Raw genomic sequence first — 26,667 nt, forward strand, 5'->3', positions numbered from 1 at the left:
GCCTTGATATGAAAGATTAATGTTGGTGCAGCCCTCATGATTGATATGAATGAAACTTGTGTGTGGAGCTGAACAAGTAGGCAAGAGAATCCATGTTTAGGACAGTTCATGTTCAATATTTTATGTAAAGAAAGTTAAAGGTTAAAGAACTGTGAATACAGCCATTTGAAACTTTATTAAAATAATTAATTTTCCAGTGTTTTTTTCAGTCGTCTGTATCTGCCTTATGATTATTATAATTATTTATTTATGACTGGTTAATTTATTTTTTATTCATTTTTCCATGTATTCGTTTAATTCATTTTTTTGTGTGTTAAAAATAAAGATTCTGAGAACATTGGAATGTTTTATCTGTGATTTTCTTGTGGAAATCCTGATGCGGCCCAGCCTCACCCAGACTCTGCCTCCAGCGGCCCTCGGGTCCCTTGAGTTTGAGACCCCTGATCTACACTTTTGTATACTTACTTTTGGTTTGATTGTAAGCTCCCACTTCTAGATAGTTTGTAGCTGATAGACACTTTTAAACAATATCACCATTAGCTGATAGGCTTGTTTGAAATTATGTCACACCTTTGAATGTATACATAGAGAGAGGCGGCTCACCCCATCCACTCGCCCCTTCCGCTCTCTCTCTCTTTGTCCCTCTTGGCTCCTCACCCCCTCCTCTCTCTCAAGATGCTTCTTCAGCGAAGAAGTATCTTGGATAAACGTCCAACACCTTCAAAGAAGTACAGATGACGGCTGAAGAAACCTTTTCATCCTTGTACATCGATATGTGTCGGTTGAATATTTTTTGTTTGGATCTGAATTGTTATGCAGACAAACAAGACCTCAATATTAGCATTTTTACTAAATTGTTTCTGTGGAAACAGCTTTGCTACTGTGTAATTCACATGTTACACAACCGTCATAGGCCACCACAAACGTTTGTGGGCACATCTGTTATTTTGGAACTCATTCACTGCTAGACCTGTTGTGACGATGACCATTTTGTGTTTGGGAGCCTTTTACTGAGCGAGTTGTTTGTTCTGTGGCCACAAAGGGACAGAAGTCTTCTTGTGCTGGTCCCAAACCCGGATAAATATAGAGGGTGTGTCAGGAAGGGCATCCAATGGAAAAGCTTGGCCAAAACAAACATGCAGATTAAACCTCTGAAGATGGAGGACACTGATTCGCTGTGGCGACCCCTTGAAGGGAAAAGCCGAAAGAAAAAGAAGACGACGACTGCTAGACGTGCAAAAATGTGTCCACTCCTGTGTCAAGGTTTTTGGCATAGTCACTTCAATTCCAGAATATTGACTTTTAAAAAGAAAAATAATAGAGTTAATTAATTCCTAAATTACATGGGAGTTATATGAGCTTAAAATGCGGGTGGCTGTCCAAAATACAATGCTATACATGCATACTGATTTATATAGCGCTATGACAACAGCTGAAGCTGGAACAAAGCGTTAACGTGGAAAAAAGGGAAATGCTGCCCCCTCGCGGAAAAGAAAAAAACATTGCCAGAGGCCATGGCCAGCGTTTTATCGGCACCCTTGCACGAAAAAACATTTGGGAATGGCGCTCTTCGTCATATTTTCAATTCCCGAATAAATTTGTGAATGGCAGTGAATGAGTTAAATGTGTCAAATTATAGTCTGCGAAATCAACGCTTGGCTAAAGACTACATGACCTTCGACCATCAAAGACTGTATAAAGGTATAATGACAACTCAATTGCCAACAATCTAAGTAAAGTAGATTACATTCCACAGTATCTTGGATTATTCAAGGATTTATCTGGTAAATGAGAGAGCACTTCAGGAAGTTAAGGCTTCATGCTCGCAACTGTTCTCTCCCCGCAGCATGGTAATAGGCACTCTTCTGTATTTTTAACACTCTATTCCCACGAAGGCTAAGATTTTATGAGCTTTTACTCAGCATTTTGTCTCCCGTTCATTTATCTCTCAGTTGCTCCCTAAGTATCCATGTTGTGCTGTGGAATGATTTATCCAAAAGTGTCAGCTCTCAATAAAGTCAAGCGTAGCAGGACTTAGTGGAGAGCCAATTACACTTGCCCCAATGCTCGCACACATCAGACACACACCCGGTGAAAAGGGCTTTGCTGCCAATTATACAAACTCGAGTAAGTGGCTTAACGGCCGATCGAGATGGTTGCAAACATACCAATGATTGCATAACATTACCAATGATAAGTGACGCGTTAAACTGCTGGGCTTTTAAGCTGTCTACTTGTGCTCCTTGTCTTTCACTCCTCTCTCTTTCGATATCTGATCAATTAGAGCGATGCTCTTGACTGTTTATAAACAATTTGGTGATGCCACTTTTAGTTTAGCATGTGTCTCCTCTGCAACATTGGAGGAGGCAACGTGATGCAGATTTGTGCAAGGGTTGTGTGCGCGTACTAATCCACAGAAACCCACAAAGATTACTCAGACTGTGATTTCTTTCAACACGTGTGCGTTCCCATTTGTAGGTACTTTTCGAGATTCCAGTCATTTATTTTTTTCTCCAACACATTATATGCGACCATCACGTCATCCAGAGTTGAATTACTAATGTTTTGCATTAGTATCCAAAGACTGAAGTGAATTGAGTCTGTGTCAAAGGCTCCGATTTCCATTTCAGTGGATTCACACAATGCCTGACCAGTGCAAAGGTTTTCCATCATTTTCCAAGCACCATTTTGAAATAGTTTCAAGATTCTGCAGAACGATCACCTTTTAGCCTACATTTTCCCCAAATTGCCAATAGTTTCAAGATTCTGCAGAACGATCACTTTTTAGCCAACATTTTTCCCCTTAGGCTATGTACAGTACGGATGAAGTATGTACTTAACCGATTTTGGATGGATGAGAGGTAAAACAGGCTGCTTGATTGAGTGACCCATGAATCCAGTGACCTTGTGCAGTTGGAGTTTAGCAAAGCCAAGTGGGAGCTGGAGCACTTATGTAAACTGTGTCATATTTGGGCTATGTTCAACACTTACTGGACAGAACCATGCGTGCATCAGTTAAAATACAACAAAACACAGCAAGTCAGTCAGGAAATTTGTTTTGGGAAAATACTTCTTTGTTTGTTGGTAATAAATATGTGCCGTTGAAGTGGCAAAGCCTCAAGTTGAAGAATCTCATCTTGGTATCTCTCTCCACTGATATTGCTTCCAACGATGACATGCTCTTTTTTCCCACAAAATATCACACGACCTCGTCCAAAAAATGCTGCTTTATTGGCGCATAGCATTATATGTGTCTCCGGTACTCTATCGGATGATCTAAGCGCCCCAGGCAGAATCTTAAAATGTGATTCAATAGGAACAGCAACATAATCTTTTTGGCTCTTGCAGTGATTTGGCAATGTTGTTGTGGGCTCCACACCTACTCAGCTCTGCTGCTTATTACACAAATGCATGTTCCTTACAATTGTTGTGCCAGGCAAATGAATAGGTTATTTATTCGGTGTAAGATTTATTATGACCATGCAAGCATTGTTCCAAGAAAGAATTGGATGACCAAACCCCCCCAAAAATAATATTTTTTAATCCGACCATCAACTAGATCGGTTTCCGTGTTTAATTTGGGAGCAATGTCAAAGAAGTCTGTCGGGGGTGGTCACTAATTACCACTTTAATGTGAAGGTTTTTTAATAGGTTGTTGTGTGGGGTCATAATAATGCTTTTTAATTCTTATTTGGAAACACATTTTAATCCCTTCACATTCAAAATCAAACAAAAACAAAATTACTGTTTGCAATCAAACTTTTTAACTCATTCACTGCCATTTACAGATTTATTTGGGAATTGAAAATATGACATGGAGCACCATTCCCGAATTTGTTCGAGGTTTGTTTATTCATGCTTGGGTGCTGATGCAGTGCTGGCCATGGCCTTCCACAAGGGGCAGCATTTCCCGTCTTTCCATGTTAGCGCTTTGTTCCAGCTTCAGCTGTTGTTAAAGTGTTATATAAACCAATATATATGTAATGTATTGCATTGTATTTTGGACAGCCACCCTAATTTCAAGCTCATATGACTCCAAACCAATATAATTTAGGAATAAACTCTTTTTTTCTGATGAAAAAAGAGAGTCTAAGGTTTCTTATGCTGCATCGAATGTCATGTAGTCCTAAAACTCAATATTCTCTGGGTCCTGGAATTCAAGTGACAATGACAAAAACCCTGGCAGTGGGGTGGACACATTTTTGCACGTCTGGCACTGAATGAGTTAAGAAACAAATATGTGCAATAGAAGGAGGCACAAATTCATGGTGACATAGTCAGGCTAGAAATCTTTGAAGGCATGATCACACATATTTCAATAAGCCGAATTGGGCGCTGTGATTACAGATTAGCACCTATGGAGTGACCTGACAATGTAATTAATGCACCAAGCCACCATATATTTGGGCTCTGGACTTCAATAACCTGCACTGTCATCCTCATTTGTGTCCATCCTCCAGTCTGTTAGTACAAAACTGATTTGGACCAAAACATTGCTTCCCATATTCTCTCTTTACTTTGCATCAGTCATTCTCTCAATGTTTTTTTTTTCGTCAGTACTTCCTACACCACGACATCCCCATGTGGATCACCATGAAAACACTTCCCACCTACCATGTTCCTTCACACCTACAAAGTTTCCTTCCATGCTTTTATTTGAAAATGTTTTTGTGTTGTGTGGAGAGGGCACAGACGCACACGCACGCACACACAGTACCTTGACATATTTGGCTGTATTTTCATGGCCACTGGGTTTCATGGTCTTTTTTTTATTTAGTGGCGAAATTCTGGTCATTATAGTGAAGTCTATGTTGTCAAGGTGTTCCTTGTAAGCAACTGGAAAATGAATGACGTGAAATCAAGACTTTGAAATGGAACGTGATAGGAGTGTAAATGTAAATCAAAATCAAGTCAAAGTGAGCTTTATTGTCAAATATGCTAATATGCATGACATACAGCACAGATGAAATTACTGTCCTCTCTGACCCAGCGTGAAAAATGGGTACTTTGAAAAGAGGTTCAACTGTATATGTTTGGGCATTATGTGTGTGTGTGTGTGTGTGTGTGTGTGTGTGTGTGTGTGTGTGTGTGTGTGTGTGTGTGTGTGTGTGTGTGTGTGTGTGTGTGTGTGTGTGTGTGTGTGTGTGTGTGTGTGTGTGTGTGCGTGTGCGTGTGCGACGGAGAGAAAAACAACACTGCTACCAATACTCCCCTCAGTTTGTGTTTCACTCATTAGAGCAGTGTTCAAAGTGTAGCCCCAAGACAAAATATGGCTGATGGAGGGCATCCATTTTGGCTCCAATGCAATCTAACATCTCACTGTTGCTTAATGAATCCTGTCACATCATTTCATAAATGAAAGGAGCGAATTGAGAAAAAAAGGAGTCTTCTTGGGAGAAATATATGAAATATGTTCTATGTGTAAATAGCAAAGTCACCAATGCTCTTCTTACCTCATCTCTTTACTTCTCTTATGTGTGGTCCTCATCTGCAGCATTCAGAAACAGAAAACTGGTTTACAGACTTACAGAATAACATCTGCTGAAATTCTGCACCAAATAATAATATTAATAATAATAATAATAATAATAATAATAATAATAATAATAATAATAATAATACATTTAATTTCTAAGCGCCTTTCAAAACTCTCAACTAAGAACTTTTTTCTTTGTGGGGGTGAGCAGCGGCAGCCATTTGCACCAGCGTTCACTCTAGCCGGAAGTAACACCGTAGTAAAGTTATGAAAGGAAGAGGAAAGGAAAGAAAGAGGTATAAAAACAAAATACAGTAGCTGCTGGAAAGGCAGCCACTCTCGCGGCACCATCTTGAAGTAAAAAAAAACACAAACAAAAAACTAAATAACAAATAATATAACAACACAAAGACACAGACACAGAGAGTCATTCTTCAGCACTTGCTGTACCCTCTTTGTGACATGACAAATGAACCTACTTCTAATATTTGGAAAGGGCTTATTTTAAGAATGCAGCAAAAGGAAAGAAAATTAATGTAAATACATGCTAAATAGAGGAATGAAGAATCGAAAATTAGCGAGTGCTAGTTCTTGCCCTATGGTGACACCAATTAGGTTAGCGAACAATGCCAGTGCAGATTGCATTGTACACACCTACTATGCATGGCTATAGCTTTATATGGCTCTAGAGAAACCACAAATCGAGGATCTGATTGAATTTAGAACTATTTATCGGGGTGGGGGGTGTTACAAAGCCACCTGCAACAGCTGTAAATCCACAATGGAGAAAGAATATAAGAACCATATTTTTGCAGGGTTTCTATTAGTGCTATACAAGCCTGGCAGACCAAATCTAAAACCCCCAGCCACCTAACCCCGTCAAGCTACACCAGTACTCTGTATTGCAGATGCAATGAGAAGTCCCTTTGGTTATTTTTGCATTACAATAAAGTCAAACTCCATTCACAAAATATGACCACTTACAATTTTGATCTATCTGGGGCTTGAAGAATAAATTGCAATATAGCAGTTCTTGGAGTATTATTGTGCTTGAGGTGAATAATTGACTTGACATTTACTTGAGGGGTTCTTTAATTTATGACGGCCTAATGAGCATAGGTTTTGAATGGTCAATGGTCTAATTAATCATGCATGTGATTTCGGATTTAGAATAATATAATCTTTGTCAGTTCTGTGTGTGTGTGTGTGCGTGTGCGTGTGCGTGCGCGTGCGCGTGTGCGTGAGCGTGCGCGTGCGCGTGTGCGTGTGTGCGTGTGTGTGTGTGTGTGTGTGTGTGAGTTTAAAGGCGAATTTATCCACTGCAAGACTAATAAAGGCAAATCCAATCCAATTAAATCCAAACACAATACTGTACAAGCAAATGGTGTTTCTATCGGTAAGCTATTCTTATGGTGCTGCACAATACACAACCACTTCTTATTTGCAGTTGTCGAACAGCAAGTGGTTCTTCTCGAAGATTAAATCATGCATCATCAATTTACTTAACTATCCGCTAACCACTGCGATGACAATAAGGCAATTGAAATAAGCACTTCTGAATGTGTATGTGTCTGCTTTTGACAGAGCGACGTGAGATTTATTTCTTTAATGCGATCAGGTATGCTTCAGAGTAATTTTAAGGAGAAATGAAATCATCTAATTGGTTGTGCAACAGGCATAAGTGTATAATAGTAATAGGAACAATACCTTTCTCCGACTAATACACTCATATATTTTATTAAATTCATTAATGGATTGAGGGCTATTCATTTAGTGTTTGTCAGTTTTGTAATCCTCTAATATTTTCTTTCAACCACTGAAGAATGCAAGTACTGTCAAATCACAGATAGTGTTTGCAGAATGGCACAATAGATCTCCACTTATGCATGTGCTTCTGCACTCTCACTTATCTACCTAATTAGGAAAACAAACTGACAAATAATCATTTACGAAAAAATCATTAGCCCTTGTTACACAAGTACATGGCAGATGAATCAATCTTCATGAGACACGCGGCACGAGAAAAGCAAGCCCGTATCAGCACAAAATCACCCCAAGAACAAATCTGAAGACAGAGGAGACACGGGGCATTAAAATGACATTAGAATACCAAAACAGAACATCAATCAAAATGTGTGTGAAATAACATTAGTTTGGTCAAAATCTGTAGCAATAAATCATCATTTTAGAATATTTACCTCACTGTTTCATCTGAGATGGCTATAACGTTTGGCGGGGGGCACAGCAGTCCTCCTATAAATTTGGAAACCTGAGATGACAATTTGGGTGCCCTTTGGGACCAAAGTCAATGTAGTCAGTTGTTGAGGAGATGCTAACCTAGTTTTTTGACAGCTATTGGAGTGGCATTGAGCAAGGATTTCTTCCAAACCTTACCTGCAGGTTTGCAGCACCGATTGCACGGCACTTGTCACCTTGCCATCTTTCCGTGATGCATGCGTGTAGTCTGTTCATCTCTGTGGTGTGCAACAAAAAAATATGCATTTGAGTGTGAAGGCATAATCATCAGTATAATTCATTTAACTCCTTCGTTGCTATTCACACATGTGGTTGAAAATATGACATAGAGCGCCATTCGCGAATTTGTTCAGATTTTGATTTTTCTTGTTTGGGTGCCGATAAAGCGCTGGCCATGGCGTGTGGCAATGTTATTCCTTCCAAAAGGGGCAGCATTTCCCTTTTTTCCATGTTAGCACTTTGTTTCATCTTCAGCTGTTGTAAGAACACTATATAAACCAAAATGTATGTATTGCATTGTATTTTGGACAGTTACCCTCATTTCAAATTCATATAACTCCAGACGCATATAATTTAGGTATTACATCTTTTTTTCTGATTAAATAAGAGCTTCGAAGGTTTCTTACGCTGCATTGAATGTTTATCTAATCCTAAAACTCAACATTCTGTGGGTTCTAGAATTCGAGTGACAATGACAAAAACCCAGGCATTGGTGTGGACACATTTTTGTGCGTCTGGCAGTGAATGAGTTAAAATTTCACTGATAATTCAACTAGGGCAATGTGATGAAACCAGATGAGGATCTTCTTCGTGTCTTATTTTGCAACTCTGCTGTGTAAATGTGGATCATTTTGACAACGCCAAAAATCCATAGAAACAAAATCTATTTTCCAAGGAGCGTCATGCCTACAGGCACTTTTTTTTAATACCAGTGATAAAAGTTTAATTTGATACTTAATGTTCATAACTCCAAACATTCACACCTCAAATCATCAGTGTCCATCAAAATGAATAGAAATGCCAATAATCAGTTTCTGCATCCCCCCCAAAAATAGCAGAATGTATTGAAATCATTACATGAGGGAACACTCCTTCAATTCACTATTTGCAGCTCATTCTGGCCACCTGTCCAAAACAAGACAGACATACGGATATAGTACATTTCTGAGTTTAGGTCTCCTTTTGACTTCCCAGTCATCAGTACAATGATGAGTTATTCACAGAGAAAAAATGATTCACACCTGGGTGTATTATCTGTCTATATGTGTTGCTACATATTTAACAACCTCCATCACCCATAGTATCAACCAAAAAGTGCAATGAGAACTTTTCTGCAGAAAAAGAACAAAATGAAAAGCAATATGAGTGGAAGGTTTTTCACAGATGTCAATGGAAACCGCAACGCGGGGCAGTTGAAAATGTATCAAAGAAGTAAAATTAAATAATGTGAATTGAGCATTGACAGAGGAAAAAAAAACTGGTGAAAAACTGAGGAGTGCAGGTTCAAGAAGAGAGAACGAAAAGAGGAGAAAATATTATTTTTATTTTTATTTTTATTTTTATTTTTATTTTTATTTTTATTTTTATTTTTATTTTTATTTTTATTTTTATTTTTATTTTTATTATCAGCATCATAATTTCCGGACTTTAAGCAGCGACTTTTGTCACAAGCTTTCAACCCTGCGGTTTATGCAAAGATGCGGCCAATTTATGCATTTTTTTCAAATGGCCGCTATTGGGCGCTCGAGCACAAAAGGTAAGACTGAGACACGGCGAATGTATGTGCCGAGGAAGTCGCAAGTTAATGTAGCTACGGTAACTACGCGTGTGAATCGTGCATTTAAAGGCTCCTCTCTTCCGGCAAATTGGCGTTTTCATGTTTATTATAATTGTTAAAGTCATTATAAGTGCCTTGCATGCTGGGTCCGAGAGGACAGTAATTTCATCTGTGCTGTATGTCATGCATATTAGCATATTTGACAATAAAGCTGACTTTGACTTTAACTTAAAGTGGCCCTCCGTGTTGAATGGGCTGCTTAATCGTTTACCAAAACTGGCCTTATGCGAAGAGCAACTTTTAGACAACTCTGCTAACGTATTTCTTCCGTGTCTCAGTGACTTGGTATGTCTCACTTGTATAGGGATGTTTTTTACCAGCCCTGTTCGGGCTGTGTTACTACTGTAATGCATGTTGTGTTGCCGCCGCGTAACAGGCACTGTTTTGAAAGAAAAGTTAAGGTATATTATTAAAACTTTGAAAACTTTTTCTGTGTACCGTTTTTCATTATAAACATGCAGTTTATAGACAGGTGCGGCTTATGTATGTACAAAATGGTTTGTCCTTTAAAAACTTGGTGAGGCTGCTAATCAGGTGCACTTTTTAGTGTGGAAATTAGGTTTTTTTTATTTTTATTTTTATTTTTATGTATTTAATTTTTTTTTATTTGTATTTATTTTAAATAACTGTTCCAAAGAGGAAACCCTATCTCAACAGAGCACCCTAGGCTTCTGAAATAATGTAATTCACTGTACTGTATGATACAAGGGTATTTGCTTTCTCCGCACATTTCAATCAAAGATACAGTACACACATTGTGCAGGAATCAACACACCCCTGCAGACAGACGTACAAGTTAAATTACAGCTTTGTCTTTCTTTGAACAAAAGGAAGTTACTTGTGTTCGCTGAGGGGGGCGGGTGTGAGAAGGCGTGCATACGAATGTGAGACGTAAGTGAGAGCTTTTGGTGATGTTCAAGTGCGGAAAATCCTTGGAGAGCCGCTGGTAGCAGGATGTTAGATCTTAGTTCAGATGATCGTTTTGAGACTTTGCTCTTGTGAACTAGCTAATACTGCCGTATTTTCCGGTGCATAAGGTGCATCCAAAAGCCTTGATTTTCTTCAAAAGATGACCCTGCGCCTTACACGCAGGTGCACCTTTGACATGGTGTAATATTGAGCCACAACGGGTCTCGCAACTACTGTCAGCAGCCACGACTACATGTTCCCCTGTAAAAGAAGTACAGTAATGTGTAACCCCAGTTAAGCTGTAGCGCGTTATAATGTTGTTTGCCTTATATTTGGAAAACTTTTATATATTTAGATATTTTTTGATCACTGTTTTCATTCATTGAAGGTGTTCCTTATACCATGGTGCATCTAATATATGGAAAATGTTTTTTTTAATGTAAATAAAATATCATGAGGACTTTTTACAGGTCCAAAAATAAAACACACTCATTTTGTCATCGGATGGTGGACAGCGTAGAAACTACTTCTGCCTCCATGCCTGCTCCTTCCGCGTGTAGGAGATTAGATAACGCTGACGTGCTCACCAGTCGTCCAACGTCCACCAATAGATTTTTTTTATATGTGTTTTTTTTATATCAGAGGAGTCTTATTTCTGTGTAAGCTCTCAGTTGTACAGCAGTGGTCCATCGATGAAAAGGTTTCTTAAGCCGTCATCTTCTTCTTTGAAGGAGTCGGACGTTTCGCTTCTTATCCAAGATGCTTCTTCAGCGAACTAAACTCTTACTGGTAGTTTTGGCCCTATATATATATATATATATATATATATATATTCCTACTGTCCAGACATGGCGGTACCGGACTCTGCAATGATAGGTCCCTGTACTCAGGTTGGGGGGAGCAGATGACTCCCTGCGGCTCCATTGATTGTTCCTATTGTCCTGACTAACGACTGGCCTGATTGTCCCACTTCCTCCGATATCACCTCGTCAGCATTACTAATCCTATGTTGCCTAAGCAGGCTATTGTATTGTATTGTAGGAACGATCCAAATTGAACCTGGTGGTGGTGGTGATATGGTGGTGTGAGGTCCACTAGAGGCTGTGAGGTCCACTAAAGGCTACCATTAGCCAGGAAATAACTGACAGAAATCTTAATGATGTCCTTTTTTTCTTCAAAAGTCCGTCTTGAAAATGACTTTAACAGTAATTATCCAACCAAATCAATTTCTTCTCTTCCTTCAGTGGGTTGACAAAACTGGTATTAAATAAACACAATATATGTGCTTATGCAGCTTGCTACCGGTACAGTGTGCTAGCTCTGGCCAGTATGCTCTTGTCACAAGCAGCTTGTGATCAGAGCAGTTTTCGTAAACTATGATTGGTTCGTGAGGTGCCAATCATATCTTGCGAAAAATCTGACGTTAACCAGCGCATTCAAGATGGCCAACTATAAATCTGATTGGTTAGAGCAACAGTTTGATCGACACACTTAATGTGCCCGCAAAACTGATTGTGAAGGCGTCCTGGTAGATTTTTGACCCTGGTAACAAATGGCTGAAATGTGATTGGTTATATGCTTAAATCCAAAAACACATGTCTGTAAGCAGCACATGCCTGTAAGCAGGCCAACAGGGGAAAAGTAATGAAAGGAAGCTGAAAGACAATTTGGAATTATTTAATAGGAATTCATGGTCAAAATATATATATATATATATATATATATATATATATATATATATATATATATATATATATATATATATATATATATATATATATATATATATATATATATATATATATATTAGATATATTTAGGCCAGCAGAGAAGGCTTTGCAGGCCTTGACGGTCAACCACTGATGATTTCTTTCTCTGGGGAGTTGAATTGATTGCATTTTGCCAGTGTTGAAATTGTGGCCACTTTGGGACAATTCTATGTCACAAACGACTGAATTAAAGTTTTCCAATTTGGAATTATTTTTGACAAGTCATTCTTATATAGGAAGAACAAAAAACAATGATATTCTGGATAGATGTAAATGTCAAATGCTGATGTGATATTACAAATATCTATTTTAAAATATTACATTGGAAGTGTGAAAGCTTATTTTTGCTTGAGCTTATTTCACTCCGCCCTTTCTCTGACGACTCAACCAAATGTTTGGAACAGAAAGGTCAAATTGAACAAATTGAAAATCTGTCAACTGTGCACAGTAAGTGATACCGACAAACTCTTCACGTTGGAACATCTGAAAGGCCAACCAATTCAGCCATTTGGCATAATTTAAATGTAATGTGGCTTTATCGTGGTTATAGCAGTAGCAGTACATTCTTAACTTACATCTTACAATTTTTTTGGGGGGTAGGGGGGTTAAATATCAACAACATTAAGCAGTTCTACTTTTTTTGTGGAGAGTTTTGGCTGCCGTGTGCATGTTTTACTACGGTCTAATACTGTAAATGCTCAAGGGAATTTGTGTGAATGATTCGCCGCATGGAAAATTACAAAGAGCATTGGTAAGGGCCATATTGTGTAGTTTCACTCACCAAGCCTAGTTATTGCCAATTCATGCAAACAAGCATCAAGTGGGCTAACGGATGAATGGATATTTGCTGACCAATATTCAATGGAAAAGAGCCACAAGAAGCATATGGGGAAAGAGGAGGGGCTCCAACGGGGGATGCAATCGAGAGGGGGAAGAAAAAAAGTGGTCTGAAATACGTCCAAGAATAAATCAATGATGGCCGTAAAATCAATGAGATATGAATACTTTGATTCTAAAACAGCAATTTCCGGATACGTTTGGAGCAGTGGATGTACAAGCAAGGGTGTCTGAGAGATGGAGGGCAGTTGATTGGAGAAGACAGCTTTATGGAGAAGGAAGAGTGAAAGTGCAGGGGGTGGGGGGAACAGATGGAAGCAGAAATGACCAAATGAAGGGCATTCTGCAAAATAAAACAGAAGGAATGGGAGGCGGTAGGTCATGATAAAAGGAGGATGATAGCAATCAACTGCTGTTATTCCTTTTCATCCAATATAAGTTGCATAGTGGAATGAGTAATGTACGCATTTTCCACACTATAAGGTGCACATAAATGCATTCAATTGTCTCAAAAGCCAACTGTGCATCTTATAATTGGATGCAGCTTCTATCGGAATCAATATTTTAATTTCTTGGACAGTATTTTAAATGCAGCTGTTGTGAAAGCGCAATAGATATAAATCTGTATTGTACTCCATCAAGCACACCTTCCTCTAGTGCAGGGGTCGGGAACCTTTTTGACTAAGACAGCCATAAAAGTAAAATATTTAGAAATGTTTTTCAGTAAGAGCCACACATACGCGTGCGCGCGCGCGCGCACACACACACACACACACACACACACACACACACACACACACACACACACGCGCGCGCAGCAGTATATTGAGGCTAACGTTAACATGGGGCGTGTTAAAATATCACTGACATTCGACTGTTTCATTGACGTTATTGTTTAACGTCGTTATTGTTGTTGCAAATTAGAATCGCGAATGCTCCGTTGCATTCAAGCTGGAGTGTACTCGTCATTTTTTTTTACTCATTGGGCTCATTTAAAGGGGCGTTTACCTGTTTCAACATGACGGCCAGTATCATCCAATCAAAATTGCGCTTTCCGCCAACCTAGGTCAATGTCATCCAATAAATATTGTGCTTTCCGCCAACTGCAGCCCCAAGAGGAAATGAACAGCCAAAAAGCGAGAATATATATGTAATTTTATCGGCGAGCCATATGCAATCATCAAAAGAGCCATATATGGCTCACGAGCCATAGGTTCCCGACCCCTGCTCTAGTGGATGCATTCCGCACCCATTTTAGCTTCGATTCCATGCGCCGTTTTAAATGAAAGGAACTGTTGCAATCGTATATTTGTGTTTGTGTGTGGGCGTGTTTACAAATTTTGAGTACGGTACATTTTGAACTATGTTCTGCTCTCAATTTGCTGAGGTTAGGGACATTCTTAACTTTGCGATGAGGCATTTCTTTAACTTTCACTGATTTATTACGCCAGACATTATTTTCAAGTCCGAAATTAAGTGCCAGCATCCATTTCAGGCTGACTGACAAACAGGTCTCATTATACAAATTAGTCAATCCGTTTTATCCATCAGAACAGTGAAATTGCTTCGCATAATTTCATTGTGAGTAGTCTACATTAGCTGCACGGCTAAAAGAAACAGAATATCAATTCCAGTGAGCTATATTAGCAATAGTACCCTCAAATGAATATGTCTGCCCTAGTGGATTTTTTTTCTCACACACTTTCTTTCTGGGAGTGTCTAGTAGTGAAGGGCGATATTACAACAAATACACTGAACAGTGGACTCATGGTATTTGAAAGGATGAAGTTCAGTCCCAGAAAAGCAAAAATCGGCATCTAACTGAAATATGTAACTGAAACTGCATATTGCTTTGAAATTCAAATCCAGGTGGCCATATCAGGGTGAATCCCGCTGACTGCTCGAAGACAGAGAGGATTGGCTTAAACATACCCACCACACTCGTGAATATAAACGGATTAGTAAATGGATGGATGAACAAGAAAGCGCGGTTGGTGATTCGTTTGCGGGGCGTTAGTGCCATTTGCAAGCAGCAGCTTTGAACTGATTGGTTTGGATGTGCTGTCATGACGAGCATGTTGCTTCTTATTGGTGTGACATGACTCTAAGAGGAGATATTTTGACGGACAAGCTTGTCGCTATTGTAATTTTGTGACTATTATGCCTGGGTGACTGGGTTTTTTTGGTCATCCCACAGGGTTTTAACCCTGAAGACCTGGTTGGTTCATATCAAGGTTTGCGGGTACCGTTCTTCAAAGTGCTGTGACAAATCAGCATATGCACAGACGCAGCCGCAGGGATTGTGTGTTTTGTAACACCCACCCTTTTCCCAGAGTTTTTTCACAAACATTTACCTTAGTCAGTCACTCTGCCACTCTGCGGCTGCCTCCTCCCCCACTCACTCTGTTGTCCCTTTAAACATGACACTGTAGCCGTTGAGGAAGGAGCACACACGACCGCATATAAACAGGTGTTTATTCAGACTGCTAACAAGTGTATCTGGTTCCGACGTAGAAAATGCAGTGAAATATACTGAACATAAACACCCCCCCTGCTGTGCACCTGCTGGGTGAGATGCCTCATCCTAGTGCACGCCACAATCACACGAGGTTTTAACATGACCGGCCCATGATTGGCGATGGTTCCTCAAGTACCACTTCTCTTGCAAATTGTTATTGTTCTGCCTATGCTAAAGAAGTGGCTAGTCGTTTGAGGTCGTTGTTCACAAAAGCACACACATATACACGTAAACGTGCCTTAATTGAAGACAAATTATTTGGTTCTGTGGGTGGACATTAATTAAGGATGCTTTATTTTGAGCCCACTCTTAACCATCCTGAAAATACAGGAATATATTTATTCATTGTTTTGATTGAGTTGTGTCGAAAAAAGTGACATCATTTGTGCTTGTGTGTGTGTGTGTGTGTGTGTGTGTGTGTGTGTGTGTGTGTGTGTGTGTGTGTGTGTGTGTGTGTGCGTGTGTGTGTGCGTGCGTGCGTGCGTGTGTGTGTGTGTGTGTGCGTGTGTCTGTGTGTGTGGTCATCTCTTGTCAAAGAGGCGAACATCATATGTGCGTGTCCGGGGCAAGGAGGGATGGGGTAGTCATCAGTTTTGTGAGTCATAGGCAGTATTTATTTTCCTTGATGTACCGGCGTGTCTGATGTCCCTCCATACATCCATTTTCTCTTCCCCTTGAAGTAGTGCTCTAAAATGTCCCTGGGTCTGGTTGGAAGCACAAATGGTTATTTGTTTAGATGTGATTGGCTGGTAACCAGTTCAGGGTGTACCTTGACTTTTGCCCAAAGGCAGTTAGGATAGGCTCCAGCACGCCCACAACCCTTTTGAGGATAAGCGGATTAGAAAAGGAATGAATGGGCAGAAAAAAAATATAAATAAAAAATAGAATTGAAATAGGAGAATTTTTTGATTGCGTATGTAAGGAGCATCCCCAAAAATATGAGTTGTTTTCATGCAAGTATTCACTTTATCAACAACAATGTGAATAACCAGTCTGACATTTCTAAAGATATAATTGCAAGGAATTTAGTGATTTTATTATGTAACATCCATACAATTTAGAGAACTATCTGCACATATTGGGCAAGGCCAAGTATCGACATTGAATCCCTGTGACCGAGGAGCATGCAGATGGCAATAAAAACTTGCATTGTCTGTCAATGATACAGCAAAATAGCCACAGGCACTCCGGTGACCGTGAACACATATCCGAGCGTATTGTCTCTCCTGTCGTACTTTGAAAATATCTGAAAAACATCATCTTCTCTTTGGAAACACTGAGCTTACTTGGTCCCTTAATGTTTTTTTCTATTTTATTGTTAGAGTAGGCAAAATAAATTGGAGGCAACTGCTAGTTTCCTTTGGTGTTGTTACATTAATTATGCGACAATTTTCAAATTAAATGATGGGCAGCAATGTACATTTACCATATTTTCCAGTCTATAAGGCGCACCCAAAAAAACATTTTCTTCAAAAAACGCCCCTGCGCCTTATATGTAAAGTAATATTGTATGTGAAGTAATATTAAGCTGCAATAGGTCTCCCAACTAATGTCAGCAGCCACCGACTCCATGTACACCCTTAGGAGAAGTAGTGTGTAACCCCAGCCGCTACTGTAGCGCCTTATAAAGTGGTGGATTTTGTTTTCGATATTTCTATATTTATATACAGTGTATTATATTCGGAAAACGTTTTTTATTTGTTGAAGGTGCGCCTTACAGTCCAGTGCACCTTATATATGGGAAAGGTTTGAAATTACACCATTCATTAGGGGTGCGTCTTATACTCTGGTGCGCCTTATACACCGGAAAATAAAGTATTTATTTATTTATTTGTTGTTTGTTTATCTCTCATGCGCAGCAAATGGCAAGAAGTTATCTCATTAACTTAAAACTGGGTGGGCTAGCTGAGTTAATGCCATGTGATCGAACCACACTACCTTGACGAACAACCGATCATTGGCAATTGGCGTGATGGGCGCCCTTCTTGTACATCGAGCACAAGTATTTGAGGCAGCCTTCCAGTCCAATCGTATGAATCAGTGTGTGACTTCCAAAAATACATTAGTAGCCTTAGAACGTAAATACTTATTTGTGTCTTTGCTCTTTTATTCAGGTTGGCTTCCCATGCCAAACTACAGGACCCATGTGACCACATGCTGACCCAAATTAAAGCACAGCACACTTCATAGATGTAAGTAAACTTAAAATACACATTTTTGTCACTGTGTTTTAAATTTACCTATTGGCCAGACTCATGTATTAAAAGCTTAATGTACACCTACCGTTCTATCCTATCAAGCATGGAGGAGGTTCTGTAATGTTCTGTTTCCACTCTGTTACATTTGGCACTTTATGGGATCTGATGAAATCTTGAGACTGTCGTGGTTTGGGGTTTCTGCGGTTACTCTTGTGTCCTCCAACATTTAAAATAATCGTGCATGACAGGCTGATTGAACACTCAACAGACTCCAGCACATTCTTGAGGACAAGGGGATCAGAAAACGGATGGATCGACATAGATATCAGGTCACGAGTCATTTCTTGGTTCACTTATGTGAAATGGTTGTCAATCATAGGTCACCTATAAAGACGCATAAGCTTTCATTCACATTGTTACTGAGTGGCAAATTGATCCATGCTACCTGTGCGGAAGGAAGTCTGTCAAGAAAACCACGACACCGAATGACTTTCACCTTCCTCAGCACTTTCCTTCAAGATTCATTCTTCCTCATGATATGGATCAATGTTGTAGTTCCAGTAGGAATATCACTTGAAAAGCAACTTGTCCGCAACAAAAATGATGACCCAATTCAAAAGGGCTTGACTTTGACCTTTTCCAAAGTGCTCGTGCCTCTTTTCAAATTGATTTTTTTTCATCATTTTCAATTTTCTCCGGTCAGTAAGCTAGTGTTTAAGGTGTCTATATCTTGATGATAAGACACAATTATTTCTAGCCAGAAGTTAACTCATTCACTGCCATTCACAAATTTATTCGGGAATTGAAAATATGACGTAGAGCGCTATTCCCGAATTAGTTCGGGTTTTGTTTTTTGTTGCTTGGGTGCCAATAAAGTGCTGGCAAGACCTCTAGATTTTTTCCCTTCCACAAGGGGCAAAATTTCCTTTTTTTTCCATTTTAGCACTCTGTTCCAGCTTCAGCTAAAGCGCTATATGAACCAATATGTATGTATTGCATTGTACTTTGGACAGCCGCCCTCATTTCAAGCTGATATAACTTCAGACCCATATCATTTAGGAATTAACTATTTCTTTCTGATGAAAGAAGAGAGTCGAAGTTTTCTTACACTTCATTGAATGTTTATGTAGTCCTAAAACTCAATACTCTGTGGGTCTAGGAATTTGAATAACAAACAAAGTCAAAGTCAAAGTCAGCTTTATTGTCAAATATGCTAATATGCATGACATACAGCACAGATTAAATTACTGTCCTCTCGGACCCAGCATGCAAGGCACTTATAATTACTTTAACAAACATAAACATGAAAACGCCAATTTGCCGGGAGAGGGGAGCCGCTGCGTGTTCACGCGCCGCCATCTTGGGGAAATTTTTTTTGAAAAAATAACAAATATGACAACACAAAGACACAGAGTCATTCATTCTTCAGTACTTGCTGTACCCTCTTTGTGATGACATGAAGCAGTTCTAGTTGAAAGAGGAGAGGATCAAAGCATCCATGTCAGCAGTGGATCAGGGACGTCATGGTGGAATTTGTACGTCTACTACAAGCTAAATGTTGAAAGCAAACACGAAGCTGTAGCATCCATTGACGAAAAGACATTGTCTCACATCTCCTGTCCCACATAAATCCGCTACAATTCCAAGCCGCAACAGTTCCAATGACACAAACACTGGCACTGGACACATTTTTGCACATCGTCTGGCAGTGAATGAGTTAATAAAATGCACATTTTCAGGCCTTGACTGACCACTGTCCACACGTTGCTTGGACCCATAACATGTTAACTGATATATCAACAAAAAACATGCCAATGCTTGGTGTCACTTACCATATCATGCATATTCACCGCCAAATACATTTTCCTTCTGGCCCGCCATAATATTTTAACATAAAAAAACTGAATTTTGTGACAACAATAACACGCATACACTTGCAACACGCATGCAAATGTGGTATCAATTTACTCTATGCCCTTCCCTGAATGATTACGTGCTCTGAGATATTTATCAAACAGGCACACCTGCTTGGACGAGCAATGTGGCTGTCAGCGAATTACAAATTTCATCCCAAACAGCTTCGCTTTCAAAATGTCATTACCCAGCTTTCGAGTGGGACTATTGAAGCACGTGAGACATTATTTGTAAAACAGATTGTTTTCCCATGGCACGACAAGCAATAATCTGCACCACACATTTAATAGATGAAGTTCATGACGGTCAAATTCACACCAAAGACAAATATAGGACTGATTGTTTAGCTGATTAATACGCTTTAAACGTCATTTTTTGATCATTGGTTTTAAAGTCGGTTGATCAGGAATTGTTATAAAAAAAAAAACATTATATAAGAAACATACATGTCAATCATTTTTGTCATTTTAAGGACACTGTCTTTCCTTTATTTAAAAAGGTAAATAGCTTCTGTGGTTTTCAATTACCATACTTGAACAGCAAATTAAAAAGAAAAATGTCAAACAAAGAAGTCGTATAATTCTCACCGAAAACCATCGGATCAATTTTTTTCACAGCAATAAAAGCATTTTAGCATATGAAGGCCATTGAATGCCTCATGAGCCAACTGTCTGTATGCTTTTACGCCGGGATCCATTTGAAGCAAACCCAAGCATGTGTCGTTTTGTGCATGTCTCTGTGTGACAGTATGAATGATCGTGTGGTATTTTAACTTTGATGGAGTGTGAGATCAATTTTTCACAGCGTCACCTGCAAACAGAGTCCCTGAATGGTGAAATTTTAACATGATGACTGCCAAGCGGCATCATTATCTAACCTGTTTTCCTCCTCTTTTGGTTTTCTCTTTGTTCTGAGCTCTCTAATCTCTATTTCCCCCATTTCCTTTTCACTGGTACCCTGTTACATATTCTATTTCCACTTTTATGTTTATTACACCCCCTTTTCATTTTTACACATGATCATTTCCTTCCTAATCGCCATAATCGCTGAACAGCTAACCATTGCTTTTTGGAAAATTAAACACATCAGTCACACATAAAGCTTTTAAACACCATGAGCCATGATACACAGTCCCGGGAGGGTCAAGAGGAGACAATAAAGTACAACTAGCTGTCCAAGAGTGGTAAACGTAGGCTTGTACGGAAACAATCAAGTAGTTAGATAACAATAACTCGAAAAACTAATTGCCCTATGTGCTGATGAACCCAAAATTGTTTATCTCTGCTCTCTTAGGAATACTCCGATAGTTTAATTGCTCACAGGCATGAGAAGTTGGAAGTTACACAGCACAGTATACAAAAACTACCCAGCGAATTCGGCAGTTTTCGAGCATTTATGCATCTTTGAAAGATAGACATCAGTATGCTTCACGGTCACCAGTTTGTAAATCTCAAGGACACAATTTTTGAAAAATCTTGCAAGTAAAAAGTTCATACAAGAACGAAAAGCAGTTACACATTCTTTTGAATTTACAGGAGTGAATGCAGGGTCGACATTTCTCCTCGGTTCATTGTGCAACAAATGACAACAGTGAATATGTTAATCCTGTGATCTGCCATGTATTGGGTAATATGGCATTTCAAAAATAAAATGTTAACCAACGAGCTGGGTAAAAACAAGTCAGAGTAGCTGTTGGAGGGTCAAGATTTTTTGGGGAATTCAAATACTAAATATCAAACCAATAGTATCATTTTTCAATGTGTGGTATGTGCAAAAGCAAAGCGTGTGTAACATATTCACTCACATGCTTTGGAACTTGACAATGTTGACACACTGCGCTCAACATGAGCAGCTCTCTGGCACTTTCACCGTGTATAAAGTCTCACACAGAACATAAAAGGATCGAGATCTCTGTAACAGAACATGAACTTGCAGCTTTGTTGCAGTGTGCTGGCATCCCTTCATTATGAACTGTACTGGCAGAACTATTTTAGAAAGATAATACACCAACAACAGGGTTGGATAGAAATGGTGCAAAAGTCAGCTGACTACTGTATTTTGAAAGGTACAGAGTAAAAAAAGAGTGGTGTAACGCACGATAATGCTAGTTTGTTTTGGGTGTCTTTTACAGTCAAGGTGAAGGTTTGTGTGAACAACTCTGTTTATCAGTCCTTGCGTATTTAAATTGAGATTTGTTTTTCACCATTGTGTTTTGTTTGTGTGTGTGCGTGCGTGTGTGTGTGTGTGTGTGTGTGTGTGTGTGTGTGCGCGTGTGTGCGTGTGTGTGTGTGTGTGTGTGTGTGTGTGTGTGTGTGTGCGTGCGTGCGTGCGTGTGTGTGTGTGTGCGTGTGCGTGTGTGTATCTCAGGGCTGTTAGCACAGTCACCCAGCTGGTATGAGATTTGGATAACAATGGAAATGTGCAAGAATTACGACCCCCTTACTCAACATAATAGTTCCCTGGACCAAAATGATGAACAAAGCCATAGGTGGCAACATCAATTAAAGTAATTCTGGGAAAATGTGACTTCTTGTGACTTAAAACCGGCCCAGTAGGCTGTACTAAATGGTTTGTATTTCTGAGTAATGCGCACACACGCATTCTATGCTAACCCCCTACTTCGTAGGCACCGATTATGGTGTGGCACTCATCATTACCTCGTTACCTTGGGGGCACTTTGCGCTTTCATAAAACTGTGCAACTTTAAACCTTATTTTGTACTTTTTGTATTGGATCTCTGATTCTGGATTGGTTCCATTACTTTTCCTCTTTAAGCGTCCCTTGGAGTGAGTCAAGTAATTATAGTTGAAAAGTCTGAAGACACAGTCGTTCTTTTACAAAGTCATACTAAGAAAATAAAGTTTTAAACTCTGCTTGTCAATCTGAAAAACAGGCCAAACATTCATACATCATTTCATTCCAAGGTAAATCATTCTGTCTCCAGGGAACAAACATTCTTGGCGTAAATCCCCCTGCTGCAAAAGTCTTTAAATAAATATGGGTGCATGTCTCAGCCAGTGAATGTTTAGAGGAACGGTTTGACTCATTCGCAATCAGCAATGTGTGCACGACGCATTTTATACTGTTTGACAAGTGCCATTGATATTTTCTGTAGCCCTATTTTCTATTTTCAGACTATCCATAAAAAAATAACATGCACGGTTGCAAAAGCAGCATTGTAACAGTGACAGAATGGCACACATAAAAGTGTCAAAAAGTGACCTCATGGTATCTCGTCCTGGCCAATGGGCCACAGTGGATGTGAGCTCCACAGTGGATAGAGCTCTCACTGTACAAATACTGAATTTCAAAGTTTCACTTTAATGTAGTGATACTTTTTCGACTTGATCTTGGTTTCATTCCCTGGTGCTTTCTACTATCTATGTGACTGCTTTATTTCCTGTCTATAATAGCTGTCCATGAGAAGCGCTTTGTTACAGCTTCAGCTGTTATTAAAGCACTATATACTTTAAATCAATAGTATTGTATTGTATTGTATGTATTGTAGAGATGAGCTACGATTATTCTTGACATAATTCACAGTCTGCACAAGAAGTTCTCTAGTTTTTGTCCACACTACTGCACACTGTACTGTGTTTGAATGTAACGTAAAAAATGTCTGAGTAAAAATGATGGATTGTGACAGCAGTAAACATTGTTCGAAGATAAGACAAGGACAGCTTCATTTGTCTCACATTGGATACATTTATAATGCAATTAACTTTACCTATACAGTGCCACATGCATGGACCGTATTTTCCGTGTATAAGGTGCATCCCAAAAGCCTTGCTTTTCTTCAAAAGACGACTCTGCCTTATGTGAAATAATATTGTGCACACAACATAACTCCTCTCAGCAGTGACAGATTCAATTTCCCCTTGTCGAAGCAGTATTATGTAACGCCAGCCTCTACTGTTGCACTTTAGAATGTGGTGTGCCTTTTATTTGGAAAACATTCTTCTTTCATTGAAAATGCACCTAATAGTCTGGTGCGTCTTATATATGGAAACAGTTTGAAAATCCACCATTCAATGGGGATGTGATTTATAATCCAAGGGCGCCTTATCCACCGGAACATATGGTCATTAATCAAAAAACGTGGTCCACGGTGAAATCTTCTGCATCAATTGCAGGCTGTTTAAATAAAAAACAAATGTCAGTAGTTTTCTCTGTGTTGTTTTTTATTTTTTTTATTTAATGTGACATGGACTGAAGTAATGCATGTTTGTTGTGTGAAAGAATGTGTGTGTGTGTGTGTGTGTGTGTGTGTGTGTGTGTGTGTGTGTGTGTGTGTGTGTGTGTGTGTGTGTGTGTGTGTGTGTGTGTTTTGTGTTTGAAATGAGTGACATCAATAACCTTGAAAAAAATATCGTACTATGTAGTATAACAGCATTCCTTACCCAACATGAGTGTCCTTTTCAGTTGCAGTCCCTGCACTCAGGAAACAGTTCACCCCACCACCGTATGACGATAACACACACTCACGACTTGCTAGATTTCAAACCCGATCTTGTGCTTTCTCATAGCCCCCTTACACACACTCACAACACCCCCACAACCATAACGCATACTCTTCCCACCTCCTCACTGTTACCATCCATGTGTCATCGACTGTTGCTAAGATACAGGCCTCCAAGTTTTTTTTTTACCACCAATGGTTTTGACGGCAACCCCTTTCTGTAGGATCCCTTTTTTTCACAATTTGTCTCCAACAGTTTGTCATGTAGTTGCTGCCAGGTTGTCGCTCACTGCTGCTTCCTTTTTCATATCTTCACCAAGACACTAGCCGTCATGGATTCCATTAAACGCAAGATTGAGGAACAAAGGACAGAATTAATTTACCAAAATGCAAAATGCAACCAGCAGTGGGATTTTCAAAAGCCATACATTTTGATATTTTTTTGAAGGGGTAGAGGGTGTTGAACTAAATTCGATCAAAGCTGGAGGACACAGTATATGTACATTGCATATTTATGTATGAGGTGGCACTCAGCCTGTGCATGCTAAGATACATGAGTATTTTTATGCTTTGGTTCACATACAGGGAAATTACACACACTATCGTACGTGCGCACACACACACACACACACACACACACAACTAACACACACACACACACACACATACGACAGGATATGGTGGTTACTACTAGTGGAGGCAGACAGGGTAATCTGTCTCCATGGTGGTATATAAAGTACTCTAGGGAAGCACAGTACACACCATAAGGCAGACACCCTCCTGCACTACACCCACACTTACACGCACACACACATACACACCCACACACACACGCGCACACTTGCGCTCATTTTGCAACTAATAGCCAAATCTTTTTTTTCTACTCCCCCATTTCAAGTCATGAATCTGTTCGTTTACTCTGTGATACATTGCATTCTGTAATTAACTGTACTGTAATGGCACATAGAAGAAAAAAAGATGTACAGTATACAAATAAAGAAGACAACGATTTCTGTCATGGCGAGGTACCGAGTTCCGAGATTGCTCATAAATATGGATTGGGGAATTATTGCATTATGACTTAAATCGGGATCTTAGAAGAGAAGCAATTCTAAAGTCAACATTGCTCCATTGATTCGGGGGAAAATAATTCTTACTCAGCACATATACCACCATTGCAAGAAAGCAAAACTTGGATACTTAAATTTGTTTGATCAACAAAACAACACACCTTTAAGATTTTATTTGTCTGAAAAAAATATCCCCAGAAGTCAAAACTAAAAAGTTGCAGGAAAGACGGGCCAGCTGGATGTATTCATATTTTTTCTGACACAAATTGCTCCGGAATACCGTGACAACCTTGAGATTTCATTCTATCATCTTTGTATGAGCACTAAAGGAAGTTCAAATTCTGCACTGTAGGCTTTCAAATTCTATATGCAGGTCCATCCATTCACTTTCTCTACCACATCTTCAACACATATGTTAGATTCCCAGAAGTGATCTCAACATAAAATAACATATCCCTATTTCATTCTTTCTTTCAGCCTCCCGTTTTCATGTGGATGATCATGGACCGTCTGTGGTTGTCTTTGCTGTTGCTGGCAGCAGCATGCAAGGGACAACAGTGTCCAAAACGTTGTATGTGCCAGAGTCTGTCGCCATCGCTCGCTATCCTCTGTTCGAAAACAGGTCTGCTATTTGTTCCTGTTGCTATCGATCGACGTACTGTGGAGCTTCGGCTCCAAGAGAACTTCATCACAGGTAGTGTGGCAATGTTATTGAATTTGTACAACTCATTTGTGATAACAGGAAGTTGTTGTTGCTGAAACACCAACATGATTAACAGTAGCTGTATTAGGAGTGTACAAATTAAACTGGTTGTTTTAGTACACGCAGTACAGTACCCAAAGAACCATAGTATTTCCTGTTTAGTAATTGAGTAGCTGATTATATTGGTGACTAAAACGGGATTCAGTATGTTTCTTGCTTCATCCACCCATTCATCCATTATTTCATTTTTTACCGCCTATCTGGGATCGAGTCACAGGGGCACCAGCTTCAGAAGGGAAGTCTGGGATTCCCTCTCCCCAGCTTCATGTTCCAGTTGTTCCCAGCAGATCCCGAGGCATTCCCAGGCCAGCCGGGAGACATAGTCTTTTCAACTTGTTCTGGGTCGTCCCCGGTGGGATATGCCCAGAATACCTCACCAGGGAAGCATCCAAGTCAGACACTGGAGTTACCTAATGTGGCTTCTCTCGCTATGGAGGAGAAGTGGCTTGACACTGAGATCCCCTCGGATGTTTCTCACCTTATCTCTAAGGCACAGCCCAGTTTGCCTACTGAGAAAACTCATTTCACCCCCTTGTGTCCTTGATCTCGTTTTTCCGATCACGACCTGTTGCTGGTGACCATAGATGATGGCTAGAACGTGGATCGACTAGTATATTGGGAGCCTTTGGATTCTGCTCCTTGTCCACCACGACAGACCACT

At 39.6% G+C, this 26,667-nt stretch overlaps 1 protein-coding gene across 4 annotated transcripts in view; it reads left to right on the forward strand.

The window, feature by feature from the left end:
• The window catches only part of LOC148888261 (leucine-rich repeat and fibronectin type III domain-containing protein 1-like protein), a 100,019-nt gene that overhangs the window by 30,722 nt on the left and 42,630 nt on the right, over positions 1 to 26,667 (forward strand). For all 4 annotated transcript variants that reach the window (XM_089013880.1, XM_089013879.1, XM_089013882.1 and 1 more), the window contains 2 exons: positions 17,717 to 17,794; positions 25,721 to 25,937. In XM_089013880.1, the coding sequence (XP_088870006.1) occupies positions 25,733 to 25,937 (205 nt within the window). In that variant the 5' untranslated portion in view covers positions 17,717 to 17,794; positions 25,721 to 25,732. The remainder of the gene's footprint in view (positions 1 to 17,716; positions 17,795 to 25,720; positions 25,938 to 26,667) is intronic.

This window comes from Hippocampus bargibanti, linkage group LG14, assembly GCF_051943395.1.
Source record: "Hippocampus bargibanti isolate YZ-2025 linkage group LG14, ASM5194339v1, whole genome shotgun sequence".
Classification (NCBI taxonomy): Eukaryota; Metazoa; Chordata; class Actinopteri; order Syngnathiformes; family Syngnathidae; genus Hippocampus; species Hippocampus bargibanti.